The 27,325-nt window shown below is 42.8% G+C and overlaps 1 protein-coding gene across 3 annotated transcripts in view; it reads left to right on the top strand.

The window, feature by feature from the left end:
* The window catches only part of kif26ba (kinesin family member 26Ba), a 63,847-nt gene that overhangs the window by 16,860 nt on the left and 19,662 nt on the right, over positions 1-27,325 (top strand). For all 3 annotated transcript variants that reach the window (XM_060933852.1, XM_060933851.1, XM_060933850.1), the window contains 2 exons: positions 9,522-10,028; positions 13,279-13,415. In XM_060933852.1, coding sequence (XP_060789835.1) covers positions 9,522-10,028; positions 13,279-13,415 — 644 coding nt within the window. The remainder of the gene's footprint in view (positions 1-9,521; positions 10,029-13,278; positions 13,416-27,325) is intronic.

The raw sequence follows: 27,325 nt of genomic DNA, 5'->3' as shown, positions 1-27,325 counted from the left end.
GTATACCTATGTCGTTAAAAACCCATCGCCATACACAGGTATTGATCTGAAAGCGTATAAGAGTTTGGATGCCTACAAATATTTTGTGTCAGGCTGGGTAACATGCCACATCAGTGGGTCGTCTCTGGAGCCGGTGGTCGCCATCTTATTACAGCTAAGGTTTGTTCACATTTTCATTTACTTTCGGTCCTCAGGATAAACAAAATGTTATTAAATGTCATTGAAATAACTTCTTAGTCTGTTGAGACATGGCCCGTTATAAATTTGCTGTTACCAGGCAATGACCAAGAACTGTATTATTAGGGTCGGTGTCTGTGTTGTAGCAGTGTACTAGCAGCTAGCTGTTAGCACTAGCTAATGTCAACAACATAGTAGCTAGTATGTTACTGTAGCAATGTTTACGTTCAGTCATTTGGATGACTGTTAAAACCTTTCAGTCTCAAGTTTTTCCTTTACTGTATTTACTAGTTTACTGTAATTATGATCCGGCAGCTATTTACACCGGATCCAGTGTAAATAGCTGCTGGAGCGCGCTCCGGCTTGCTCCCCCTCAAATTAAGCAGCGCGCTCCGGCTTGCACTCCGGGAGCAAGCCGGAGCACGCTGCTTAATTTGAGGGGGAGCAAGCCGGATCGCGCTCCGGAACCTCGGCCGGAGCACTCCGGGAGCAAGCCGGAGCGTGCTGCTTAATTTGAGGGGGAGCAAGCCAGTGCGTGCTCCGGAACCTCGGCCGGAGCACTCCGGGAGCAAGCTGGAGCGTGCTGCTTAATTTGAGGGGGAGCAAGCTGGAGCACGCTCCGGAACCTCGGCCGGAGCACTCCGGGAGCAAGCCGGAGCGCGCTGCTTAATTTGAGGGGGAGCAAGCCGGAGCGCGCTCCGGCAGCTATTTACACTGGATCTGGTGTAAATAGCTGTCGGATCATAATTACAGTAAACTAGTAAATACAGTAAAGGAAAAACTTGAGACTGAAAGGTTTTAACAGTCATCCAAATGACTGAATGTAAACATTGCTACAGTAACATACTAGCTACTATGTTGTTGACATTAGCTAGGTTGACCTTCAAAATGGCGGACACCGGGGCGTCACGTGACCCTGTGACGTCAGGTGAAATACCTCAATAGATAAAACATACACTAACTAGATGAGCCTTCTAATGCCAGTGCTGTAGCCTGTATCCAGCAGTTTTTTAATGCTTAGCCTGCCAAAAAAAATTGAGCCTCATTTATATTTTTGAATCAGAATGATGTTTTAGTCATTGTAGCCCATCGTTAGGTTTGAGCGTCAGTGCTGACATTTTGAAATAGCAAAAAGGGAAGTCAATAAATTAAATCAAATCAAATTACTTACATCTCCGTAGCATCCGTATATTAATGGTGAGTGAGAACTTGAAAAACAGAGTTGTCATTGTCGTCTTTGTGCAGTCACAGCCTCAGATACACCAAGCCCTCCCAGAACCCATACAGATTGAACTGCAGTGTGTGCAGTTTAACATGAGCCTCTATCAGAGTGATATGGGCCGATTTTCAACCAGAGCGAAATCGCACTGAAAGGGGCAGTATTCCATGAAGCATGTGTTGACACTGATTGAACTATCATATTCAGAGGCAGACCAAACTGTCTAGGACAGTCACAGCTAGCATAACACTGTAGTAGAATGTGATAGAAAAATGTCATCCTATCCCCGTTTGTTGGTGGACTGCCCCAAGGAACAAACTGCCCCTGGTGTGTGTCTGTGTGTGTGTGTTGTATAAAGGAGAGCTGAGTGTAGTATTGTGTGATGGTGTTTGTCGAGGTGAGGGTTGTTGAGGACTGTTGAGGGTTATAAGCCTGACAGTGTGTGTTATGTTTCAGTGTGATATATATATATATATATATATATATATATATATATATATATATAGGGGGCTGCAAAAGTAAGTATACAGTAAGGATTATACGCGAACAACAGCAGCAGGACGACTTCTGCTTTCAGCAGGATGGGGCGCCACCACACTTCACACTCAATGTGTTTGCGCTACTTGACAAAGAATTTCCCAACGGGTGGATTGGACGTCGGGGAGCCGTTGACTGGCCACCACATTCGCCAGATCTCACCCCTATGGACTTCTTTTTCTGGGGATGTGTAAAAGATAGGGTTTTCGCACACAGGCCACGTTCTGTTGATGCCATGATTCAGTTCATACGGGAGGCTTGCCAGGAAATTGATGCTGATAAAGACCTTTGTGCCAGAATGTGCATGGGTGTCCACACTCGACTAGTGGAGGGTGTGAATGCCGGGGGCAAACAGTTTAAACATTTGAGGGATTAATATGTTTATTATTGATATGTTATTATTGATATGTTTGTATAATCAATAAAATAACGTTTTGTGCAAACTTTTGTTGTTCATTACTGTATACCTACTTTTGCAGCCCCCTGTGTGTGTATGTGTGTGTGTTTATAAATTTGTCTGAATGTGTGTGTTTGTGTGTGGGTGTTGTCACTGAGTTGCCATAGCAACCATCTGCAATAATTAGGCTCAGAGTGAAATGAGTCTCTGTGTAAATGAATAAAGATTGACAGCTCTATTACCTATATACACACACACACACACACACACACACACACACACACACACACACACACACACACACACACACACACAATGTGTTCAGTTCAATTTTAAACAGTGAACCAGTAACATTAGTGTCATATTCTTGAAATTCACTATCTGAGTTGTTTAATTAATAAAATAAAGTGTTAACTTGATGTGCTCTCCTGTAAAGAGAACAAGTCCATGGTGTGAAGGATAATTTGACCAAGAGCTCATCTGCTACATTGACAATCAAGTCAAGTTTATTTGTATAGCGCTTTTAACAATAGACATTGTCGCAAAGCAGCTTTACAGAATTTTAATGACTTTAAACATGAGCTAATTTTATCCCTAATCTATCCCCAATGAGCAAGCCTGTGGTGACAGTGGCAAGGAAAAACTCCCTCAGATGACATGAGGAAGAAACCTCGAGAGGAACCAGACTCAAAAGGGAACCCATCCTCATTTGGGTGATAACAGACAGTGCGATTATAGCATTTTTAACAGTTTTAATATGAAGTCTGTTTCATTGATGTTATAACTTTTCATTGATGGAAACTTGAGTGCAAAACTGTTCATGATTTAGACTTACACATGACTTACACAGAGAAACTTTAGCTTGATTCATCATTTCATCCATAAAAAAAAAGGGGGTTGGAGTTACTCTAAGTTCAAGGTCAGAAAACTCCACCCTCCCTGGGTAACTCTCACTTACACTATATGGCCACCATTTTTCAGCCATACCCACTTCTAACAGGTGCATAAAATCATGCATAGCACATACTGTAGATATATAGTTTTCATAAAGACATTTGCAGTAGTACTGTGGTCGTACTGAAGAGCTCAGAGACTGTAAACATGGCACCGTCATGCGATGTCAACTTGACAACAAATCAGTTTTTGAAATTTCTGGAAGTGTCTAGGAGCAGCAACAGCTCAGTCACGAAGCATTAGACTGTGCAAACACACAGAGCAGGCTGCTGAGTACTGAAGCTTGTACAAGGTAAAAATCCTCTGTTAAATTACTCACTACAGAATGCCAGACTGCCTCTGGAAGCAACATCAGCACAAGAACTGTGCATAAGGAACTTCATGAAATGGGTCTATCATCATGCTGAGCACCAGCTCACCACAAGGCTGTGTGCTGAGCCCAACACTGTACTCACCATACACTCATGACTGTACACCAGCCCATTCAACAAATACCATTATAAAATTTGCGGACGACACAACAGTAGTTGGGCTCATATCAGGGGGACATGAGTCTGTGTACAGGGCCGAGGTTCTGAAACTGGCAAGGTGGTGTTCAGCTAACAATCTGACATTAAACGCAAAGAAAACCAAAGAACTCATTATTGATTTCAGGAAGCACAGTGCAGATCCCCCACCGCTTTTTATAGATGGTGAATGTACTGAAAGGGCTCACAACTTCAAATTTCCCTGTACCCAAATCTCTGACACCCTCACCTGGTCTGCTAACACCGTAGCTGCTGTGAAAAAGCCTCAGCAACGCATGCACTTTCTAAGGTTATTGAAAAAGAATGGTCTGAATGAACAGCTGCTGGTGATGTTCTACCGCTCCTCCACTGAGATTGTGCTGGTGTACTGTATTACAGTCTGGCACGCTGGCTGCTCAGCAGCAGACAGGACAGCTCTGCAAAGGGGACTAAGGCTTCTTCTTCTTCTTCTTCTTTTGGCTGCTCCCGATTAGGGGTCACCACAGCCAATCTTTCATCTCCATTGCTCCCTGTCTTCCGCATCCTTCTCTACCACACCTGCCACTTTCATGTCCTCTCTCACCACATCCATGTATCTCCTCTTTGACCTTCCTTGTTTTCGTGTGCCTAAGTACAGCTCAAAAAGTTATCGGCTGTTCCTCCCTGGGACGAGATTGCTAACACCCACGACCTCAGTAGAACCTCAGCCATCATCAGAGACTGTACACACCCAGGATGCTATCTATTTGACTTGTTGCCCTCTGGGAAGCGAGACAGATCACTCAAAGCCCAGACTAACATATTGAATCACAGCTTCTTCCCTTCAGCAATACATACCTTAAACGGACTCAGTCATACAAGATGAATGTTACTTCTCATATATGTGCAATAATATGTGCAATAATCTTTTCTTTTCGCTATTATAGTCAGTTACTGTCTTTTTGTATTTATTGTTATTTGTTGTATTTTTTGTTATTGTTGTTATTGTATGGTACATTGAGAATGAATGTGTGGAGGTTGTGGTTTTTTTATTTTTATTTTTTATTCTGTACTAATGACACCTTACTGGAGTTTCAATCCAGATTTCGTTGTATGGTTTTTAACGATACAATGACAATAAAGGCATTCTATTCAATTCTGTTCTATTTCAGCAGCTGCACACAAATGTAAGATCACTATTCACAATGTCAAGCGTGAGCTGGAGTAGTGCAAAGCACTGACACTGGACTCTGCAACAGTGGAAATGTGTTCTATCTGGAGTGATGAATCTGGCAGTCTGATAGACGAATCTAGGTTTGGAATGTCCACAAACTTTTGGCCGCGTAGTGTAACTTATAACACTGTAACACTTCATTAATACCGAATAGTGTTTAAATCTGTATTTAGGTCTGAGGTCTGAATCCTGGTGTGTGTGATTTCAGTATAACTGAAATCTGTGTTCTGTTCTTGATAGAGATATCTGTTTGCTTGAAACTGGTACAGGCTGTTCAAAATCTTACCAACTCGTCTCTCTTTTTTCTTCATATTCCTTGATTGCACTTAGAAGGAAAAGGACACAAAGAGAAAAGGAGGCAGAAAAAAGAGTGACGGAAAGAGAAAGGGTGGAAGAAATGGTATAAAAAGGAAAGAGAAAGGAATGAAAGGTAGTTGGTGGGAGGAAAACAGACATAAAGATGGGGAAAATGAGACATGGAGGGAAAGGAGAAGAAATGATCAGGGAGGGAAGAAAGTGAGAGGGGGGTATCCAAGGTGGGAGAGAGAGGAAGCTGGAGAGAGAAACGAAAAAAAAAAAGAAACAGAAATACAGGAGAAGATGGAGAGAAGGTGTGATGAGAGAGAGGTGGGGGAGGGTGTGTGTGTGAGAGAGAGAGAGAGAGAGAGAGAGAGAGATGGATGGATGGATAGAGCAGTGAAGGTGAGGACACAAACACACATACATACACACACAGAAAACAGAAAGCACAGCATAATGAGACTGTGTGTGTGTGTGTGCACGTGCGCGTGCACTAATGAATAATGTATTACAGGTCCACTGGAGTGTGAGACGTCCATTTGTCCCCTCACACTAACACCTCCGAAGAGAGCGAGTAAAGCATTACAGATAAACCCTAGAGGGCTGTGTCCCAATCCGAGGGTCTAGTGCACTTTAAACACCAATCACACTCATCCATAGACACACAACTGTTCATTTAAACAGTCAATAAGCAAATGTGTGTTTAGCCATGTTAGCACTGTGTAATGATTAGCCATAGCATTATATCGTTACTATCAGCAAATTTTGTTTCGTGTGTGTATGTGTGTGTCTGTGTGTCAGAGCCCATGGAAGAGTACCTGTAAACCCCTCATGCTCATGGATCCACATTACTCCTGGAGGAGATAAACAGAATTTAATGAGGAGGTGTTTCACTGAGAGCCGCCGAACAATGTACTTTAACACTTTAACACTATACATTACCAAAGCACTTTATCTGGCTTCTCACCGGTCCGAGTGTAAGCAGTGTGGAACTGTCACGTTATATTCATGAGCACATCTGAGGGATGTTCCGGATGGTTCTGTCTCAAACCTGCATTTTGTCTCTGTATAAAACACTTTACTGCTACATGCAGTCTAGCTAAACTGCGTCATTTTGTTCACATGTCCCAGTTGCCTAGCAACAGTGTTCTCATGACCTTGAGCATGTTAACAGTGTAACTACAACGTTCCAGTCATGATAGAGTAACGGTGTAAAGTTCTATGTTCTAGAACCCTGTATGCTTACACTTACAGTCATGGACAGTTCAGGATTAGACAGCCAGTGTGTCTGACCTCCATCACCTGTCTCACTCACTGCAGCACAGAAATGCCAGTGAGACAGTTCACTCTAAACGAGTGTAAAAATAACAAGCATTTAGAAGTGCAGTCTGACTTTAACCTGACTGACATGTGGAGATCAGTGCAGGCTCTGTGTGAGCTCATCAATAGACGCCTGTGTGTTTCCCTGTACAAACAAGCGTGTGTATGTGCATGTGTGTGTGTGTGTTTGTGTGTGTGTGTGTGTGCGCATACGCTGTGGTATGAATGAAATCTCTCATAAGCTAGTGTGAGCGATAGCCAGGATAAATAGAGTATATTGGTGGGGTGATTGGTGTATTCGGCCTGACGCTGAGACTCCCCTCCCCTCCCCCCATCCCCTCCCCCCATCCCCTCTGCCACACACACACATGGGTTTTTACAGAATTTCAGCACTGTGGAGTTTTTGTGGGTTTCTAAACTTTATAGAGATGAAACAGTTTCAGATTAAAGTGTGAATGTTTGTGATGTGTTAATGCAGGAAACTCGGCAGTAAAACTAGTGACAGTCATACAGCTGCAGCCTAAAGCTCTGAACCTACACAGGGAACACATATATAAACTAACAGTGAAAAAACACACACACACAGAGTTGTGAAACGTCTGGTTATCCTCACACTAATTTGTGTGTGTGTGTGTGTGTGTGTGTGTGTGTGAGAGAGAGAGAGAGAGAGAGAGAGAAAGAGAGACAGATAGAGAGAGACACGGTCTAGTTTGGATAAAATGTGTTTTATATTAATAGATGATGATAGGAGCTCGGTGATAATGTAAATCAGAATTTTATAGGACAAAAGTGGACTCTTACTGTGAGATGAGTAATGAACTAATTCAGACTTGTGTACTGAGATAACTTGCACCACGTGCTGATTTACCACCTACACCACTGACTTAACATCTACAGTATAATCCATCCATCCATTATCTGTAGCCGCTTATGCTGTTCTACAGGGTCGCAGGCAAGCTGGAGCCTATCCCAGCTGACTACGGGCGAAAGGCGGGGTACACCCTGGACAAGTCACCAGGTCATCACAGGGCTGACACATAGACACAGACAACCATTCACACTCACATTCACACCTACGGTCAATTTAGAGTCACCAGTTAACCTAACCTGCATGTCTTTGGACTGTGGGGGAAACCGGAGCACCCGGAGGAAACCCACGCGGACACGGGGAGAACATGCAAACTCCGCACAGAAAGACCATCTGGGCTCGAACCCAGGACCTTGCTGTGAGGCGACAGTGCTAACCACTACACCACCGTGCCACCTGTACAGTATCATCATGTAATATTAAAATACTCTGTAATTGTTCATATGATATAATAAATCTGATTCATAAAGTGAGTCAAAATGTGAAACAAATTAGTCAAAACTTACAAGATTCAGTTCAATTAAATAAGGAGTCCAAAAGATTCAAGTCAATATGGAGAGTCTAATGGTGATTCAGATTAATGAAAACCTGCAAAAACTAGTTTACTAAAATAATTTATTCAAAAGAATAATATGAATGAAAGGAATTCAGAAGGAGAACCGAATCAGTCAAACTTGCAAAGCTCGGTTGTAAGAAGAAGCCTTTATTTGTCACATGCACACTTAAGCACAGTGAAATTCCTTCTCTGCATTTAATCCATCTGAAGCAGTAAACACACACATGCACATACAAGTGAGCAATGAGCACACACACACACACACACACACACATACCCAGACCAGTGGGCAGCTATGCTACAGCACCCAGGGAGCAGTTGGGGGTTAGGTGCCTTGCTCAAGGGCACTTCAGCCATGATACAGAGGGAAGGGAAAGCACTGTTAATTCACTCAACTCCCCTCACATTTTTCCTGCCAGTCCCGGGAATCAAACCAGCGACCCTTTGGACCCGAGCCTGCTTCTCTAACCTTCAGGCCATCTATTTAAATGAAGGTTATTTATTTTTTATTCATTTAAATGTTGTTTATTTAAATTAATTGGTTCAAGGATCAAATAAATAAAACAAATCAATATTGAATCAAAATTTTCATAGTGTAACTGAGATGGCTGAATATCATCACTGCAGTAACAGAACACTAATGGAGTAATTGTGTGTGTGTGTGTGTGTGTGTGAGAGAGAGAGAGAGAGAGAGAGAGAGATATTAACAGCAGTGTGATAAGAGAAACTGACACATTGTACTAGTGTGTTTATCACACACAGATAACCGCAAATACACCAGTCCATAATCACTGCTCATATTATAGTGACACACACACGTCCAACAGAATGAGTACAAATCTGAGAGCTGAATATATTTCATCAGTTATCTCATCTCATCTCATTATCTCTAGCCGCTTTATCCTGTTCTACAGGGTCGCAGGCAAGCTGGAGCCTATCCCAGCTGACTACGGGCGAAAGGCGGGGTACACCCTGGACAAGTCGCCAGGTCATCACAGGGCTGACACATAGACACAGACAACCATTCACACTCACGTTCACACCTACGGTCAATTTAGAGTCACCAGTTAACCTAACCTGCATGTCTTTGGACTGTGGGGGAAACCGGAGCACCCGGAGGAAACCCATGCAGACACGGGGAGAACATGCAAACTCCACACAGAAAGGCCCTCGCTGGCCACGGGGCTCGAACCCGGACCTTCTTGCTGTGAGGCGACAGTGCTAACCACTACACCACCGTGCCGCCCTTCATCAGTTATAAAGCACTAATGCACATTCTTATGATGACAGACAGAGATACAGACAGTATATCAGTTAGACAGACATATAGACAGACAGACAGCAGATAAATGTATTATTACTCCGATAGTTTTCACAGATTCTTATTGATTTATACTATTGAAGAATGAAAGACTTCCTTTTTATTAACGCTTATGTCTGTCTCTCTTTTCACTCTCACTCTCTCTTTTCACAGGACCCATCGCTCTCTCTCCTCCTCCATGATAAGTTGCAGATTCCCAGCAGCCCGAGGAAAGCATGGAACGAACATGAGAGCCGCTGTGATGTTTGCTTCACGCACCTGAGCCAGTTAAAACAGGAAGCTGTGCGATTGGTGCTCACCTGTGACGTGTCACCTGGGTCTCCGCCCTCTCTTGCTTCATTGGTGGGTACAAGGAGCCTCATCCAAGGCTCCACCCCTACCCACCTGCCTGGATCCTACCATTCTGTCACTCCGTCCTCCTCCTCTAATAGTGCGGCTTTGGCCTCCAGCGTCTCATCAACTTGCAGTGTAACCACCGCCGTTAGCACCATCGTTAGCAATGTTAGCATTAGCAGCCCTCATCATACTAAACATGGCACCAAACCCAACACACTCGGCGTGGAGAGGAAGACCGGCTCTCCGGCACACACCCACCCCGAGAACACCTGGTCACCTGCACACTTGTCTCGTTCCAATGGAGTCACACTCATCCCTTATCAGGTACGACATGTACAACAAACACATCATATCAGCAAGTGCTGTGTCCCAGACTGCACACCTTCATTATGTAGTGCACTATTTTCAGACTTCACAGTTTTGTAAACAAGTCAACTAGAGTGTCCTTAGTGAATAGAGAGAGTGGTTTGAGACATACAGTTATTCCTGCTCTCTCTTTCTCTCTTTCTGTCACTTTGGCTCTCTGTCTGCACAGGAAGTCAGTCAGTCTGCTTCTCTTCTGTTACAGTCCTTAAAAAGGTGTATATTTTGTATAATTTTTGGGTGGAAATATGTGATACTCCTTTCAAACTGAGGTCCAACCAGGGATATACCATGTTGATTTTGTGCTTACTGCAAGTTGGCCGAGTGGTTAGCGTGTCTGCCTCTTGAGTGGGAGATCGTTCTACTCGCGATCAGATCAGACCAAAGACCGTCATAAAAATGGTACCTACTGCCTTCTGGCGAGGCACTACAATACAGATGTGTAGGGGGTCAAACTCTCACGGTTACCAGAGAACCAGCCCCCCATTATCACCATCCTCTTCTCCCTTGTCCAGCACTGTTGCCAGGTCGGAGTTCATGCCAGATGCCTTTCCTGCCACAACCCTCCCATTTCTGGGCTTGGGAAACAACCATTCACTCACATTCACACCTATGGACAATTTAGTGTTGTCAATTAACCTAACTGCATGTCTTTGGACTGTGGGAGAAACCGGAGCACACGGAGGAAACCCATGCAGACACGGGGAGAACATGCAAACTCCACACAGAAAGGTCCCCGTTGGCCACTGGGCTTAAACCCAGAACCTTCTTGCTGTGAGGCGACAGTGCTAACCACTACACCACTGTGCTGCCCCTCCACATTGTAACCCTAGCTATGTAATAGGTGAGAGGCCAAGGGCTATAGAAATGGCAATCAGTGCCGGCCAATGCACCTTAAGGTATTTGTGTGGGAGACCTGGGCCTAGGAATACCAGGTCCTGGCACATGTAGGACTTTGACTTTTGAGTTTGTGTTTGTCCTGTGTTGTCCAACTCGGTTTCGTGACCCAGTCTCATTGTTACAAATAGGGCACATAGTCATGACACAATTCTAACAGGTTTCCGTTCCCCATAAACAAAGGTGCAATAAAGAAAGAAAGAATGCTTTCAGGTATTTTCAAATGTGGTGAACAACAAATGGACCAACATAGAGATCTGACAAGATTCAAATAAACTTGCAAAAATATACATCTGTCATCTGCAGTTACTAATAATCTGGGTCATCCTGTATAAATGTTTATGGGTCATGAGAAGTGCCTTCCTTGCTGGATGTTTGTTATCTTCATACTTGATCCTAACAAAAATTCCACAAGTCTGCTGCCATTTCATCGTTTTCAATGTGCTTAAAGGCCATCGAATCTGATCGAACCAAGTCTCAAACTGGTTTGTGGTGCGTGCATTTTGAGTCAAATATATTTTAGCCTACAAAAGTAAATACAATGAGATACAATCCACATGAACCATTTGATTCCTTAGGCAGTAAATTATGGCTACAGATATTACTTTGTGCATCAAATGGCATAAAAATTGGTTTCATGAGTGGTGAAATTACTGGATTTTTATTCCTGGTAATAGTGGAGGAGATGTGTCCACACATTCAGTTTAACTTGTCAACAGGTGCCTTAACAAAAGAACACATCTATGTGAAACGATATTAGATCACACTGTTTTTATGCAAATAAAGACACCTGCTAAAAGACCAGCTTTATTTCTGTTAATAAAACATGGGACCAAAACTCAGTGTGGTGCGCTTATATTTTGTGGTCAGTGTAGTGCAGCGTATATCTTGTTGGACAAAGGAAAAGTAAGAACATGTAGGTTTAGTTCTTTATTTGTAGTTCTGTTGAATGTTGGTCAAATAACCCTGGTGTGACCCTGGAAACTGTATGATTGATGCCAGTGTCGCTCTGGTAGTGTCAGTACGGTCACGGTCCTGTGCCATTGTTGTGAAGTCATCTCCTGAGCACTGAGGGTGTGAGCTTGATTTATTGTCTGCTCTCCTTCTTGCTCCCTACCATCACTGGATTTAGGTAATGAATGAAAAATTAGGTTGATCGAAGCAAGGCTTCTCAGCAGGGCATTTGGGTTTAGTCTCCTGACGGGGTGAGGAGATCAGCACTTCCTCCACATGCAGAACAGCCAGCGTCTAATAAGGACGGAGGTACGCCACACACAGCCGACTGGGGGAGATGTCAGGGTTAGCTCAGGACTCGCTGTGTGGATGATGGATCCTCCCGCTGGCTTGCAGATCCCACAGGGTGAAGATGGAGGATGTTGCTGAGGCTTCTGCAGTCTCTTAGGGGAAGATGAGGTGAAGTGAGACGAGATATTAATTCAGCACTGAAGGTGATAAATTCACCATAGGAGATGTTTGGGATCTGGCAGAAGAAATCTAAATCTAAATCCTGCAGAGGATAATAATGACATCCGGCAAAAATAATGACATCTGGCAAAAATAATGACATCCGGCAAAAGCTGTGTGTCAGTGTTCAAGCTCTTCAAATCGATGTACACTCTTCAACACTCTACTCTTCACTCTGTGGTGGATCATCAGTGATGACAGAAGCAAACACATCTCAGACTCACTTCAAAATAATTACATTACAATTCATTCCCTACAACTCCAGTTTAATTTCCTGATTTAATAAACTTCATTTATAATTTATTTTTCAAGGCCTTCTCTCTCTCTCTGTGTGTGTGTGTGTGTGTGTGTGTGTGTGTGTGTGTGTGTGTGTGTGTGTGTGTGTGTGTGTGTGTGAGTCAGGATGTTTTTGGAGCAGAGGCTGTTGCAGGGAGGCATGTTTCTATTTTAATTAAAATGTATGAGCCAGACTGTGTGTGTGTGTGTGTGTGTGTGTGTGTGTGTGTGTGTGTGTGTGTGTGTGTGTGTGAGAGAGAGAGAGAATCTGGTGGGAAATTATTCTCCCATAGACTTGGCTGCTGCATTCTACCATCCATCACACCTTTACCTGGGGCAGGCACGCGCACGCACACACACACACACACACACCTGGTTATTGTCTCCCTCACTCCAGCCTTATCTGTGTGACAGTTTAAACCCTGAGTGTGATGGCGAGGCAGTCGTGTCCTAATATGGTGTGAAGTGCCCTTCTTCTGTTTACTCACTCCAGTGCATTATTTATAAGGATCTCAGTTATTAAACTGTGTACTGTTCTGTGCTTGTGTGTGTGTGTGTGTGTGTGTGTGTGTAGATGTCAGACAGTAATAAAGAGTGCATGAGTGAAGCCATACTGAACCGCTGTAATACTGATCGCCTGGTTCCACCCCCGACTCTGCCCACTACAGCGCCCTCCACAGGATCATCAGCTGCCACCTCCTTCTTTGCCAGGTGAGAATCTGAAATTCAGTATTCATGAGACAGCAAGATAACGATTGGTCAATCACTGTGATGATATCATAAGCTCTGCTCTGTCCTATTATTAACTAAACACATCACAGAGCATCACTTTGTACACACAGGAGCTTAAAACACACACATGCTGTGCTTGTGAAAGTGTGATGTGTGATACACTCACATGCACCTGCAAACACACACACACACACACACACCTACAGTGGTGCTTGAAAGTTTGTGAACCCTTTAAAATGTTCGATATTTCTGCATAAATATGATCTAAAACATCATCAGATTTTCACACAAGTCCTAAAAGTAGATAAAGAGAACCCAGTTAAACAAATGAGACAAAAATATTATACTTGTTCATTTATTTACTGAGGAAAATGATCCAATATTACATATCTGTGAGTGGCAAAAGTATGTGAACCTTTGCTTTCAGTATCTGATGTGATCCCCCTGTGCAGCAAAAACTGCAACTAAACGTTTCCGGTAACTGTTGATCAGTCCTGCACACTGGCGTGGAGGAATTTTAGCCCATTCCACCATACAGAACAGCTTCAACTCTGGGATGTTGGTGGGTTTCCGCACATGAACTGCTCGCTTCAGGTCCTTCCACAACATTTTGATTGGATTAAGGTCAGGACTTTGACTTGGCCATTCCAAAACATTAACTTTATTCTTCTTTAACCATTCTTTGGTAGAACGACTTGTGTGCTTAGGGTCGTTGTCTTGCTGCATGACCCACCTTCTCTTGAGATTCAGTTCATGGACAGATGTCCTGACATTTTCCTTTAGAATTCGCTGGTATAATTCAGAATTCATTGTTCCATCAATGATGGCAAGCCGTTCTGGCCCAGATGCAGCAAAACAGGCCCAAACCATGACACTACCACCACCATGTTTCACAGATGGGATAAGGTTCTTTTGCTGGAATGCAGTGTTTTCCTTCCTCCAAACATAATGCTTCTCATTTAAACCAAAAAGTTCCATGTTGGTCTCATCTGTCCACAAAACATCTTTCCAATAGCCTTCTGACTTGTCCACATGACCTTTAGCAAACTGCAGACGAGCAGCAGTGTTCTTTTTGGAGAGCAGTGGCTTTCTCCTTGCAACCCTGCCATGCACACCATTGTTGTTCAGTGTTCTTCTGATGGTGGAGTCATGAACATTAGCATTAGCCAATGGGAGAAAGGCCTTCAGTTGCTTAGAAGTTACCCTGGGGTCCTTTGTGACCTCACTGACTATTACATGCCTTGCTCTTGGAGTGATCTTTGTTGGTCAACCACTCCTGTGGAGGGTAACAATGGTCTTGAATTTCCTCCATTTGTACACAATCTGTCTGACTGTGGATTGGTGGAGTCCAAACTCTTTAGAGATGGTTTTGTAAGCTTTTCCAGCCTAATGAGCATCAACAATAATTTTTCTGAGGTCCTCAGAAATCTCCTTTGTTCGTGCCATGATGCACTTCCACAAACAGGTGTTGTGAAGATCAGACTTTGATAGATCCCTGTTCTTTAAATAAAACAGGGTGCCCACTCACACCTGATTGTCATCCCATTGATTGAAAACACCTGACTCTAATTTCACCTTCAAATGAACTGCTAACCCTAGAGATTCACATACTTTTGCCACTCACAGATATGTAATATTGGATCATTTTACTCAATAAATAAATGACCAAGTATAATATTTTTGTCTCATTTGTTTAACTGGGTTCTCTTTATCTACTTTTAGGACTTGTGTGAAAATCCGATGATGTTTTTGGTCATATTTACGCAGAAATATAGAAAATTCTAAAGGGTTCACAAACTTTCAAGCACCACTGTACCTGGCATCCATTCTTCCCCATTTGTCAGTGTGTCACCTCTGTTTCACACTGCACCTGAGCATTTACAGGTGCTCTCTCTCTCTCTCTCTCTCTCTCTCTCTCTCTCTCTCTTTCTTTCCCTCTCTCTCACACACACACATTAACCCTAACCCTTTCTACTGTAAAACAGTCCACTTCATTTTCCCCTCCAGCCATAAAATAATGGAGTACTCACTAAAAGGAGGGAGGGATTGAGAGATGAACGGAGGGGAAGAGTGATAGCAAGCCTTCATCAGCTCTGCTTGTTAACTCCTCCACTTCCTTTCCCCCTACCTTCATCCCTCTCTTCCTTTACTCTTATTCTTCCTCCTCCTTCCACATCCTCTGCTTCGTCACTCCCAGTTTTATTTTCATCAAGTCTGCCTTTCTCCCTGCCTTTCTTCTTCCATTATTCTGTTCCTATATTGCTCTCCTCATCGGTCTCTTCTCCCTCCTATAACTCATCCTCATCCTCTCTCTTTCTATTTCGTTCTTCATTTTCTCTGGCACTTCCTCGTCTCTTCCTCTTTCTTGTCTTTCCCCAACACTGACCTTCTGCTACAAACCCTCAGTGACATGATGACCTGCACAGTAGGGTACAGAGAGAGAGAGAGAGAGAGAGAGAGAGAAACATCTTCATTAGCTCTGACTCACACTGCTGAAAGGGCAAAACACACACACACACACACACCATGTAGAACATTATAAATAACTGTTTCTCTCTCTGACTTTCTGTCTGTCTCTCTTTCTGCCTTTCTGTCTGTCTCTCTCTTTGTAAGTGTTACAGTGTGTATGACCTTTTCACTACAGTTCCCATGATTCTTTGCCACCAGGAAATGTGAAGTTCTGTTCAGTAACTTGGCTGAAGCAGAAGTGTGAATCAGTGACTCAGTGTCCTTATGGCGCACATTCACCACACGCACACACACACACACTCCTGGCTGTCATGTCTCCTTGGCTCAGCTGACAGTGTGAACGCTTGGAGGAGATTCAAATTTTTAATGAGAGCAGCTGAGTTGAGAAACCTCTCTCTTTCTCTCTCTCTCTCTCTCTCTCTCTCACACACACACACACACACACACACACACACACACACACACACACACACACCTTATAAAGTTTAAAACCTCGGCTTGTCCCGAATGTACAGCATGTTTCCTCTAGATGTTAACAGGTCTGTTTAAATATCTCTGAGTGAGTGAGTGAGTGAGTGAGTGAGTGAGTGAGTGAGTGAGTGAGTGAGTGAGTGAGTGAGTGAGTGTCAGTGAATGAGTGAGAGTGTGTGTGAGAGAGTGAGTGAATGAGTGAAAGAGAGTGTGAGTGAATCAGTGAGAGTGTGTGTGAGTGAGTGAGTGAATGAGTGAAAGAGAGAGTGAGTGAGCAAGCGAGTGAATGAGTGAGTGAGTGAGTGAGTGAGTGAGTGAGTGAGTGAGTGAGTGAGTGTGTGTGACAGTGTGTGAGTGAGGGAGTGAGTTAATGAGAGTGAATGAGTGAGTGTTAATGAGTGAGTGAGTGAGTGAGTGAGTGAGTGAGTGAGTGAGTGAGTGAGTGAGTGAGTGAGTGAATGTGTGAGAGTGTGTGAAAGAGTGAGAGTGAGTGTGACAGTGAGTGAGTGGGTGAGTGAGAAATTGAGTGAGTGAGTGAGTGAGTGAGTGAGTGAGTGAGTGAGTGAGTGAGTGAGTGATTGAATGAGAGAATGAGTGCATGAGTGAGTGAGTGAGTGAGTGAGTGAGTGAGTGAGTGAGTGAGTGAGTGAGTGAGTGAGTGCATTAATGACTGAATGGTTTAATGAGTGAGTGCATTAATGAGTGAGTGAGAGAGAGTGAATGTGTGAGAGGGTGAGTTAATGTGTGAGTGAGTGAGTGAGTGAGTGAGTGAGTGAGTGAGTGAGTGAGTGAGTGAGTGAGTGAGACAGAGTGAGTGAGTGAGTGAGTGAGTGAGTGAGTGAGTGAGTGAGTGAGTGCATTAATGACTGAATGCGTTAATGAGTGAGTGAGTGAATGTGTGAGAGAGTGATTGAGTGAGAGAGAGTGAGTGAATGAGTGAGAGAGTGTGAGTGAGTGAGTGAGTGAGTGAGTGAGTGAGTGAGTGAGTGAGTGAGTGAGAGAAAGTGTGAGTGAGAGAGTGATTGAGTGAAATTGTGAGTGAATGAGTGAGATTGAGTGAGACAGAGTGAGAGAGTATGTGAGTGAGTGAGTTAGTGAGTGAGTTAATGAGTGAGTGACTACATTAATGACTGAATGCGTTAATGAGTGAGTGAGTTAATGAGTGAGTGAGTGCATTAATGAGTGGGTGAGTAAGTGAATGAGTGAGAGAGAACATGAGTGAGACAGAGTGAGTGAGTGAGTGAGTGAGTGAGTGACTGAGTGACTGAGTGAGTGAGAGAAAGTGTGAGTGAGAGAGTGATTGAGTGAAATTGTGAGTGAATGAGTGAGATTGAGTGAGACAGAGTGAGTGCATTAATGACTGAATGCATTAATGAGTGAGTGAGTGAGTGAGTGAGTGAGTGAGTGAGTGAATGTGTGAGAGAGTGATTGAGTGAGAGTGAGTGAATGAGTGAGTGAGAGAGTGTGAGTGAGTGAGTGAATGAGTGAGTGAATGTGTGAGTGACTGAGTGAGTGAGAGAAAGTGTGAGTGAGAGAGTGATTGAGTGAAATTGTGAGTGAATGAGTGAGATTGAGTGAGACAGAGTGAGAGAGTATGTGAGTGAGTTAATGAGTGAGTGAGTTAATGAGTGAGTGACTACATTAATGACTGTGTTAATGAGTGAGTGAGTTAATGAGTGAGTGAGTGCATTAATGAGTGGGTGAGTAAGTGAATGAGTGAGAGAGAGCATGAGTGAGTGAATGTGTGAGTGAGTGAGCGAGTGAGTGAGAGAATGAGTGAGAAAATGAGTGAGTGAGTGACAGAGTGAGTGAGTGAATGTGTTAGAGAGTGAGTGAATGAGTGAGAGAGAGTGAATGAGAGTGAGTGAGAGAGTGATTGAGTGAAATTGTGAGTGAATAAGTGAGATTGAGTGAGACAGAGTGAAAGAGTGTATGAGTGAGTTAATGAGTGAGTGACTGCATTAATGACTGAATGCATTAATGAGTGAGTGAGTTAATGAGTGGGTGAGTGAGTGAATGAGTGAGTGCATTAACGACTGAATGTGTTAATGAGTGAGTGAGTGAATGCATTAATGAGTGAATGTGTTAATGAGTGAGAGTGAGTGCATTAATGAATGAGTGCAATGAGTGAGTGAGTGAATGAGTGAATGTGTGAGCGTGAGTGAGTAAGTGAAAGTGTGAGTGAGTGCATTAATGAATGAGTGTGTTAATAAGTGAGTGAGTGAGAGGGTGAGTGAGTGAATGTGTGAGAGAGTGAGTGAGAATGTGAGTGAAAGAGTGATTGAGTGAGTGAGAGAGTGAGTGAACGAATGAGTGAGTGTGTTAATGAGTCAGTGAGAATAAGTGAATGAGTGAGTGAGTGAGTGAGTGAGTGAGTGAATAAGTGAGTGAGTGCATTAATGAGTGAGTGAGTGAGTGAGTGAGTGAGTGAGTGAGTGAATGTGTGAGTGAGTGAATGTGTGAGTGAGTGAGTGAGTGAGTGAGTGAATATGTGAGTGAGTGAGTGAGTGAGTGAGTGAGTGAGTGAGTGAGTGAGTGAGTGAGTGGGTGTGACAGTGAGTGAGTGATTGACAGAGTGAGTGTGACAGAGTGAGTGAGTGAGTGAGTGAGTGAGTGAGTGAGTGAGTGAGTGATTGAATGAGAGTGTGACAGAGTGAGTGAGTGTGTGAATGAGTGAGAGAGTGTGACAGAGTGAGTGATTGAGAGAGTGCGTGAGTGAGTTAATGAGTGAGTGAGTGAGTGAGAGAGTGATTGAGTGAAATTGTGTGTGAATGAGTGAGACTGAGTGAGACAGAGAGTGTATGAGTGAGTTAATGAGTGAGTGACTGCATTAATGACTGAATGCATTAATGAGTGAGTTAATGAGTGGGTGAGTGAGTGAATGAGTGAGTGAGTGCATTAATGACTGAATGTGTTAATGAGTGAGTGAGTGAGTGAGTGAGTGAGTGAGTGAGTGAATGCATTAATGAGTGAGTGTGTTAATGAGTGAGAGTGAGTGAGTGCATTAATGAATGAGTGCAATGAGTGAGTGAGTGAATGAGGGAGTGAGTGAATGTGTGAGCGTGAGTAAGTGAAAGTGTGAGTGAGTGCATTAATGAATGAGTGTGTTAATGAGTGAGTGAATGTGTGAGAGGGTGAGTGAGTGAATGTGTGAGAGAGTGAGTGAGAATGTGAGTGAAAGAGTGATTGAGTGAGTGAGAGAGTGAATGAATGAGTGAGTGTGTTAATGAGTCAGTGAGAATAAGTGAATGAGTGATTGAGTGAGTGAGTGACTGAATCAGTGAGTGAGTGCATTAGTGAGTGAGTGAGTGAGTGAGTGAGTGAGTGCATGAGAGTGAGTGAATGAGTGATTGAATGTGTGAGAGAGTGAGTGAGTGGGTGTGACAGTGAGTGAGTGATTGACTGAGTGAGTGTGACAGAGTGAGTGAGTGAGTGAGTGAGTGAGTGAGTGAGTGAGTGAGTGTGACAGAGTGAGTGAGTACGTGAATGAGTGATTGAGTGAGAGAGTGTGACAGAGTGAGTGATTGAGAGAGAGTGCGTGAGTGAGTTAATGAGTGAGTGAGTGAGTGAGTGAGTGAGTGAGTGAGTGAGTGAGTGCATTATTGACTGAATGCGGTAATGAGTGAGTGCATTAATGAGTGAGTGAGTTATTGAGTGATTGAGTGAGTGAATGAGAGAGCATGAGTGAGTGAGTGAATGTATGAGAGAGTGAGAGTGAATGAGTGAATGTGTGAATGTGTGAAAGAGTGAATGAGAGCTTGATTGAGTGTGTGAGTGAATGAGTGAATGTGAGAGAGTGTGACAGATTGAGTGAGAGAGTGAGTGTATTAATGACTGAATGCATTAATAAGTGAGTGATAATGTGTGAGTGAGTGAATGAGAATTTGTGAAAGAGTGAGTGTGTTAATGAGTGATTGAGTGCATGGCATTGTACTGCTGAATTGTAGTACTAAGAGAACTGAACAGAACCATGTGGGTGGAGCTCTAAACAGCACATCAGTGATTGGCTGGATATAATGGTGAGTGTAGTGTTGACTACTATGTAGTGACTCTCACTGGGGGTCCATCCATCCATCCAGTGGGGGAAACCGGAGCAAACTCACGCAGACACGGGGAGAACATGCAAACTCCACACAGAAAGGCCCTCGCCAGCCGCTGGGCTTGAACCTAGGACCTTCTTGCTGTGAGGCAACAGTGCTAATCACTACACCACCGTACCACCCCTCACTGGGGGTATTTTTTAATATTAATTTCTCTTTTATAATTAGTTTTTGGAGGTTTTATGAGGAAACATGAAAAATGATTTAGATTCCTGTTTAATTGAGCAGTGATGTTCTCTTGCCGCTGATGTTTAACATTAGATTCACGTTTGTCAGTGACATAAACTCTGCCATTAAAATCTGCCCCTGCATGGGGTATAAAACAGTGGTGCTGAATAGTGCACTACATAGTACTGTAGAACTGGATTTAAGGTTCAGACACAAAATTTCCACTCTTTGTGGTTCTGTTTTATTATAACATCACCATTTTTAACATTTTCACTGAGGCAAAAATATTGGCACCCTCCACTGCATTTGGCTCACTTCCCACCATTAAAACTTAAGAGATACACACTGCAGCATCACACACATTCTATGTCAGATACATGCCAGACCTGTTTTAGGTTTAGTTCATGTTAAAGAAAGTGGTTTAGTAAATGTTGGAGTGTTTGTGTGGTGTTCGTATTTTTGTTACGCAGCCAGTGTCCGTGGGTCTGGTGGACCCTCTGCATTTTGGTGCTTTAAATTCAGCACAATCAAACAATTTTACATTAAGTACTTAACAGATGTTTACTTCACCCCAATTACAAGCAACATAAACAACATATATGGTTAATATTTGCCCTTTACCTTTGTTAGATTACATTTATTTAAAAAAAAAGTACTTCTTGTTTTTTGTTTGTTTTTTAATAAAATGTAATTTTACAAAAAGAAAATCAATTACAGTCAAGATATGAGTGGAAAAAAAGATGTTTATCTTCAAATTTACAAATGAAGCAAGGTTTTTCATAACAACTGATTTTTATTTCTTTGAATTTCATTAGAAATTTAACCCATTCAGTTCAGTTTACACAACACAAGCTGAACACATACAGTAACCATGTCAGTCTATATAATTCATCATCCCCATGCTTGTCTTCGTTTTGGGACTGGCTGATACTCCATCTCATCCTCTTCTTCAAAGTCACTGTCAGACTCTGAATTTTCAGAAATGTAATGCTCACATTCTGAAACGTCTTCCTCGACATCATCATCAAAGCTTCTCTCGCTTCCAAAATCATTTGCAAGTCCATCTGAGCAGAGAATCTTTTGGCCATCTTGATCAGTTGTGATAAGGAGCCACATTGGAAAAGCTATATTTATTGTGTCCCGCCCCCAATTTATGGGAACTTCTGTCTTGGTTCCCACAAGACAGAGGGTAAAATGTGTAGGAATGTGAGAGCAGACAGGTGTCGGTGCTTGAGCAGCAGGGGCAGAAACACAAAACTCACACACACACACACACACACACACACACACACACACACACACACACACACACACACACACACACACACACACACACACACACACACTAACAGCAGGCCTAGACAGGAGGAGGACAGAGTGAAGGTACACACTTTTATTAGCCCCGGGTCCAGTGGACCCGAACATCCTGTATGTAATATAAATGTGTAGTGGGGGTGTACAGTGTGTGGTCATCGAAAATGTGTTCTGATATATGTTCTTCACAGAAAATGAGCCAAGGCCAATGAGTCTGAGTTTGAAAAAATAATTAATCGTATCATTGTTCCTTTGATAAAAAATGAAAATGGGTCCCACAGACCCGAACACCATTCAAGGGTTAATAATCAATGATGTGATTTACTCTGATAAAACTGATCTCACATACGAACAAAGAGACAGAATCACATACAGCATCCAAGTCTGATCTGAAGTTGTGTTATTTGTCTTTTCCTATGTGTGTGTGTGTGTAATATTTGTCGAAATGGGTGTGTGTTAATTGTATAGAGATGATGGAAGTTTGGCTCATGAGACTGTTTTTTTTTTCTGTTTCATTTCATGATGCTATTTGCAGAAAAGCTCATTAGCACCTGTGGGAAATACACACACACACACACACACACACACACACACACACACACACACACACACACACACACACACACACACACATCTGACAGGAGAGGGTGTTTCGTTCTGTAATAAACACAGTCTCCCACTGATGGAGTTCAATGTTTAATGCAGTGAGATGACACGCACAGAACACTTCCTCATTAATCTGAGTTATTTATAAAGAACATGTTAAATATCAAAACTTCTGCAGAGTGTACAGAGAGTGAGAGAGAAAAAGAGCGAGAGAGACAGACAGAGAGACTGGTAGATTTAGTACTGGTTGAAGTGAAAGAATCGGTGTTGGTAGACCTGTTGTATTCATCACCGACCTCTTCGATCTTTGGCTCCAATGTATCACTGCTCAGTCTCTGCTCTGGTCTCATGGTGTCCTCCTACTGACTGTTCTGCTGCTGCTTGAGTCTGGTTGAGTCGCCCCCTGTGCTCCCCGGATGCACAGCTCCCTCTGGACAGGCAAACTTTTTGTGTCCAATGTCCCCACAGGAGAAACATCTCAGGTGTTCAGTGGTAGAGAACAGAATGTAATTACTGTCTCCATGTCTGCTTTTAAAATTCACTTTCAGCGTCACTGCCACGATTTTGCAGCTGACTGAAATCATTCTCAGAGGCTGGTGAACTTTCGAAGTGAGCCAGCTCCTTCATTACCACCTCATTTTGAATGAACAGGGAATATTTGGTATCATGACTCGCATCGCCGGGACACACAGAGGGTGTGAAACTTATACCAGGACTCCATTCACCCATATTCTGCTTACGATCAGCTTCTTAACGAGGGTTTGTCTTTTCATGAATACCATCACTGTGTTATTCATATGGGAAGCAGAGGAGATGTGCTCATACCCAAGCTGTTCTCTCAGCATCACCTCCTCCACCTGTGCTCCATTCTCTGACACACACTTTACACCATGCTGTAGAGACAGCAGCCATGTCCAAAATTCTGTACTGGATACTGCATATACTGATCTTGGTAGAAAAGTAGTAAGTCATATGCAGTACATGAAAACAATGCAATGTGGTGATTTTAAAGTTGCTTGTAATGCTGCGTTCACGACACGTCGGACATTGGGAAAATACAAACTCTGACTCAGACAAATTATAATATATGCAGTGTAACCAAATTTATTCTATCCACATTCATTGGATATGAGCAATCACACGCTCTGATTGGCTACTCTACTACTAGGATATCAGCTCATGTACCGTGAGTAGAGAAAAACAAAATAGTGGAGCATGTTGCTGAACCAAGCGAAGATGAAATAAAAACTCTAATCGAAAACAAAACCCCCAAAATTATCAAGTATTTAAAAGAAACAGAAATAGCTAAAAGAATATAGTTGTTTGTTTGTCTCCCCCCGGCGGTTATGGACCTTTAAGTTGGTTTGCCAACCACCAAAAAACTCTAAAGAAGAAGAAAAAAAAAACAAAAATACAAAAAAGCAACAAAATATGGAATAAAAGTATTTGATGGTAAGAACGTATGTTTTTGTATTTTTCAAGAATTATTATTATCGCATTTTTCACAAATTGCTACTGTCATTTTGTCGGTTTGTTTACATTCTAAGCAGAAATGATTTTGTCAGACGTTTTGTATAAAGTTTTTATTTATCAAATTTGCAAAAATTCAAAATGCTCTGTTTCTCAAAATCCAGTGAATGTGGATAGAATAAAACAGTTGTTCCACTCAATTTCATCATATATGGCTTATAGCCAACTCGGTGCTATGCACCTCATCAGCTATCAGCTAATGTATGACTCAGTTTAGTGGAATAACTGTTAAATATACATGGAACATAAGATAAAAGGTAAGATAAATAATTAAATATAATCTAATTAGAATATAATAATAAATAATTATTAATAATGACTATAATAAAGTGTAAATAAGTGTAATAATAATGTCAGTAATAGCGTTGAGAGTGTAAGCTCAAAACAGCCTCCAAACATGGCCACCATGAACTACACTTCCCACGAACTACAGCGCCCTCTGTCTCCAGCCTATTGAGGTTTTTCACCCACGTGACCAAGTCATGTGATGCATCGTTAGGCTGCCATTTTGGACGTCACGGCTCGAATCAGTTTGAATGCGAGGAAGGCGACAAACGAAAAACATAAAAGAAAAAGGAGCGAGATGCAGAAAACGCTTTCACTATCCAGCAACGTAGGGCATTTACAGGGCGAGCAGAGGGAGAGGTATTTGCAAAAATTGAGGTTAGCAGGCTTAGAGAACGACGTTTACCTGCTTCCACCAGGATTGTTCACTGACGTACGGAAGTACACGAAGCCCTCGTCTTTACCTGACTTCGGCCCACATGATCTGTATACCTATGTCGTTAAAAACCCATCGCCATACACAGGTATTGATCTGAAAGCGTATAAGAGTTTGGATGCCTACAAATATTTTGTGTCAGGCTGGGTAACATGCCTACATCAGTGGGTCGTCCCTGGAGCCGGTGGTCGCTATCTTATTACAGCTAAGGTTTGTTCACATTTTCATTTACTTTCGGTCCTCAGGATAAACAAAATGTTATTAAATGTCATTGAAATAACTTCTTAGTCTGTTGAGACATGGCCCGTTATAAATTTGCTGTTACCAGGCAATGACCAAGAACTGTATTATTAGGGTCAGTGTCTGTCAAGTGTATGTGAGCATCAGGGTTTCCCACACTTGAAAGGGAAGGACTCGGACACAGGATTCCACTCGTCTTGTATTTTATTGGTTTTCAGTGGAACTGACGTTAGAATCAGAAGTAGAATCAGAGGTAGAATCGGAAGTAGAAGCTAGAAGCTTGGAGCTTGAAGCCGAAGCTAGAAGGTGAAAAACCTTTAAACATACAAACATAAAATAAATGTATGAATAAATGCCTGTTTTTCTACAACAAAGCATGTGTGAATAAATGCTTGTTTTTCTATAACTAAGCCCAAGTTAATTAGGCAACAATATATAAATATTTATGTATAAGGTAAATTAAGTATATTTTAACCATTTTTAATTATTCAGGTAATATGTTGCTGAACAAATATAAATGAACAGGAAACCAGTTTTAAACTAAGAACCATTTTAACCATTAGCCCTTTCACAGGCAGTTTAACTGAAGATATTTTACTACACGCCACTGATAAAGAAAGTTTAAATCATTAAACCAATCACAGGTAAGGAACAAACATTTCTCATGCCCACGGATTACTGTGAGCGCAGCGTTTGCATATAAAAAAGTTCAGTGGGTTTACCGGTAGCCTTTTTTGTCCTTTTTTCCCTGATGTACTGTAAAGTTTGTGTTAGTAGCGAATTCTCTTTGCAGCTGCTGCGCTGCTGCTTCGTTACAAACTGAATGTCAATTCTGCCTATCGTTCTAGAACGACCGCTGCCCTGCTAACTAGCGTTGTGATTGGCTGCCCTGCTAACTAGCGTTGTGATTGGCTGCCTGTTCAGCGCAGCGTGCGTGCGCTGGTAGTGCAGCGATTCAGCGTAGCAGGAAGTGGCGGAGGCAGCTGTCAATCATATGAGCCTGCGTTCAGGCACTCCTTGTGGCAGGTCGCCGCAACAGTGTCTGTGTTGTAGCAGTGTACTAGCAGCTAGCTGTTAGCACTAGCTAATGTCAACAACATAGTAGCTAGTATGTTACTGTAGCAATGTTTACGTTCAGTCATTTGGATGACTGTTAAAACCTTTCAGTCTCAAGTTTTTCCTTTACTGTATTTACTAGTTTACTGTAATTATGATCCGGCAGCTATTTACACTGGATCCAGTGTAAATAGCTGCCAGAGCGCGCTCCGGAACCTCGGCCGGAGCACTCCGGGAGCAAGCCGGAGCGCGCTGCTTAATTTGAGGGGGAGCAAGCCGGAGCGCGCTCCAGAACCTCGGCCGGAGCACTCCGGGAGCAAGCTGGAGCGTGCTGCTTAATTTGGGGGGGAGCAAGCCGGAGCACGCTCCGGAACTTCGGCCGGAGCACTCCGGGAGCAAGCCGGAGCGCGCTGCTTAATTTGAGGGGGAGCAAGCCGGAGCGCGCTCCGGCAGCTATTTACACTGGATCCGGTGTAAACAGCTGCCGGATCATAATTACAGTAAACTAGTAAATACAGTAAAGGAAAAACTTGAGACTGAAAGGTTTTAACAGTCATCCAAATGACTGAACGTAAACATTGCTACAGTAACATACTAGCTACTATGTTGTTGACATTAGCTAGCTTGACCTTCAAAATGGCGGACACCAGGGCGTCACGTGACCCTGTGACATCAGGTGAAATACCTCAATTAAGTACACCTGTCACTCATTTCCACCTTAATCAGCTCCGCTTCTTAAAATCCACTATCACTCACATTCAACGCGAAGTATCGTTCAGTGTTTATCTCCTGTCGTACCGAACCATTTACTTTCTGCCTACCAGTTCACTATTTGACCGTTGTTTACGTTTTTCCCAACCTCGTCTCTTAGTCTCGCCCCTGATATTCCGTTTGCCAATTGACCGACCTCCGCCTGTCTCTTTGACCACGATTCTAGTCTACTGTTTTGGCTTCGTCTGCAGTTTGCTTCTCCCGCTGTCCCCTGCACCTGCATCCATAAGTGCCTGCACCCTAACAATAAGTGTAAGTGTATTCATGTAAAGTTAACATACTTTAGACACCATGCAGGTGAGATGACAGATGTTGCTGCTGGCATCTATATTGTTTTCTGAGTTGATCAAGTGAATGCAAGTTTTTCAGAAATTGAACATTTTTGGATGCACGATAAGTCTGCCACCAGCCCCTGTGTGATATAGACTGTGACGACATGAACG

Source organism: Neoarius graeffei, chromosome 11 (assembly GCF_027579695.1).
Source record: "Neoarius graeffei isolate fNeoGra1 chromosome 11, fNeoGra1.pri, whole genome shotgun sequence".
Lineage (NCBI taxonomy): Eukaryota > Metazoa > Chordata > Actinopteri > Siluriformes > Ariidae > Neoarius > Neoarius graeffei.
Note: the sequence above shows the minus strand (reverse complement) of the source record. Positions and strands in the feature narration are given on the sequence as shown.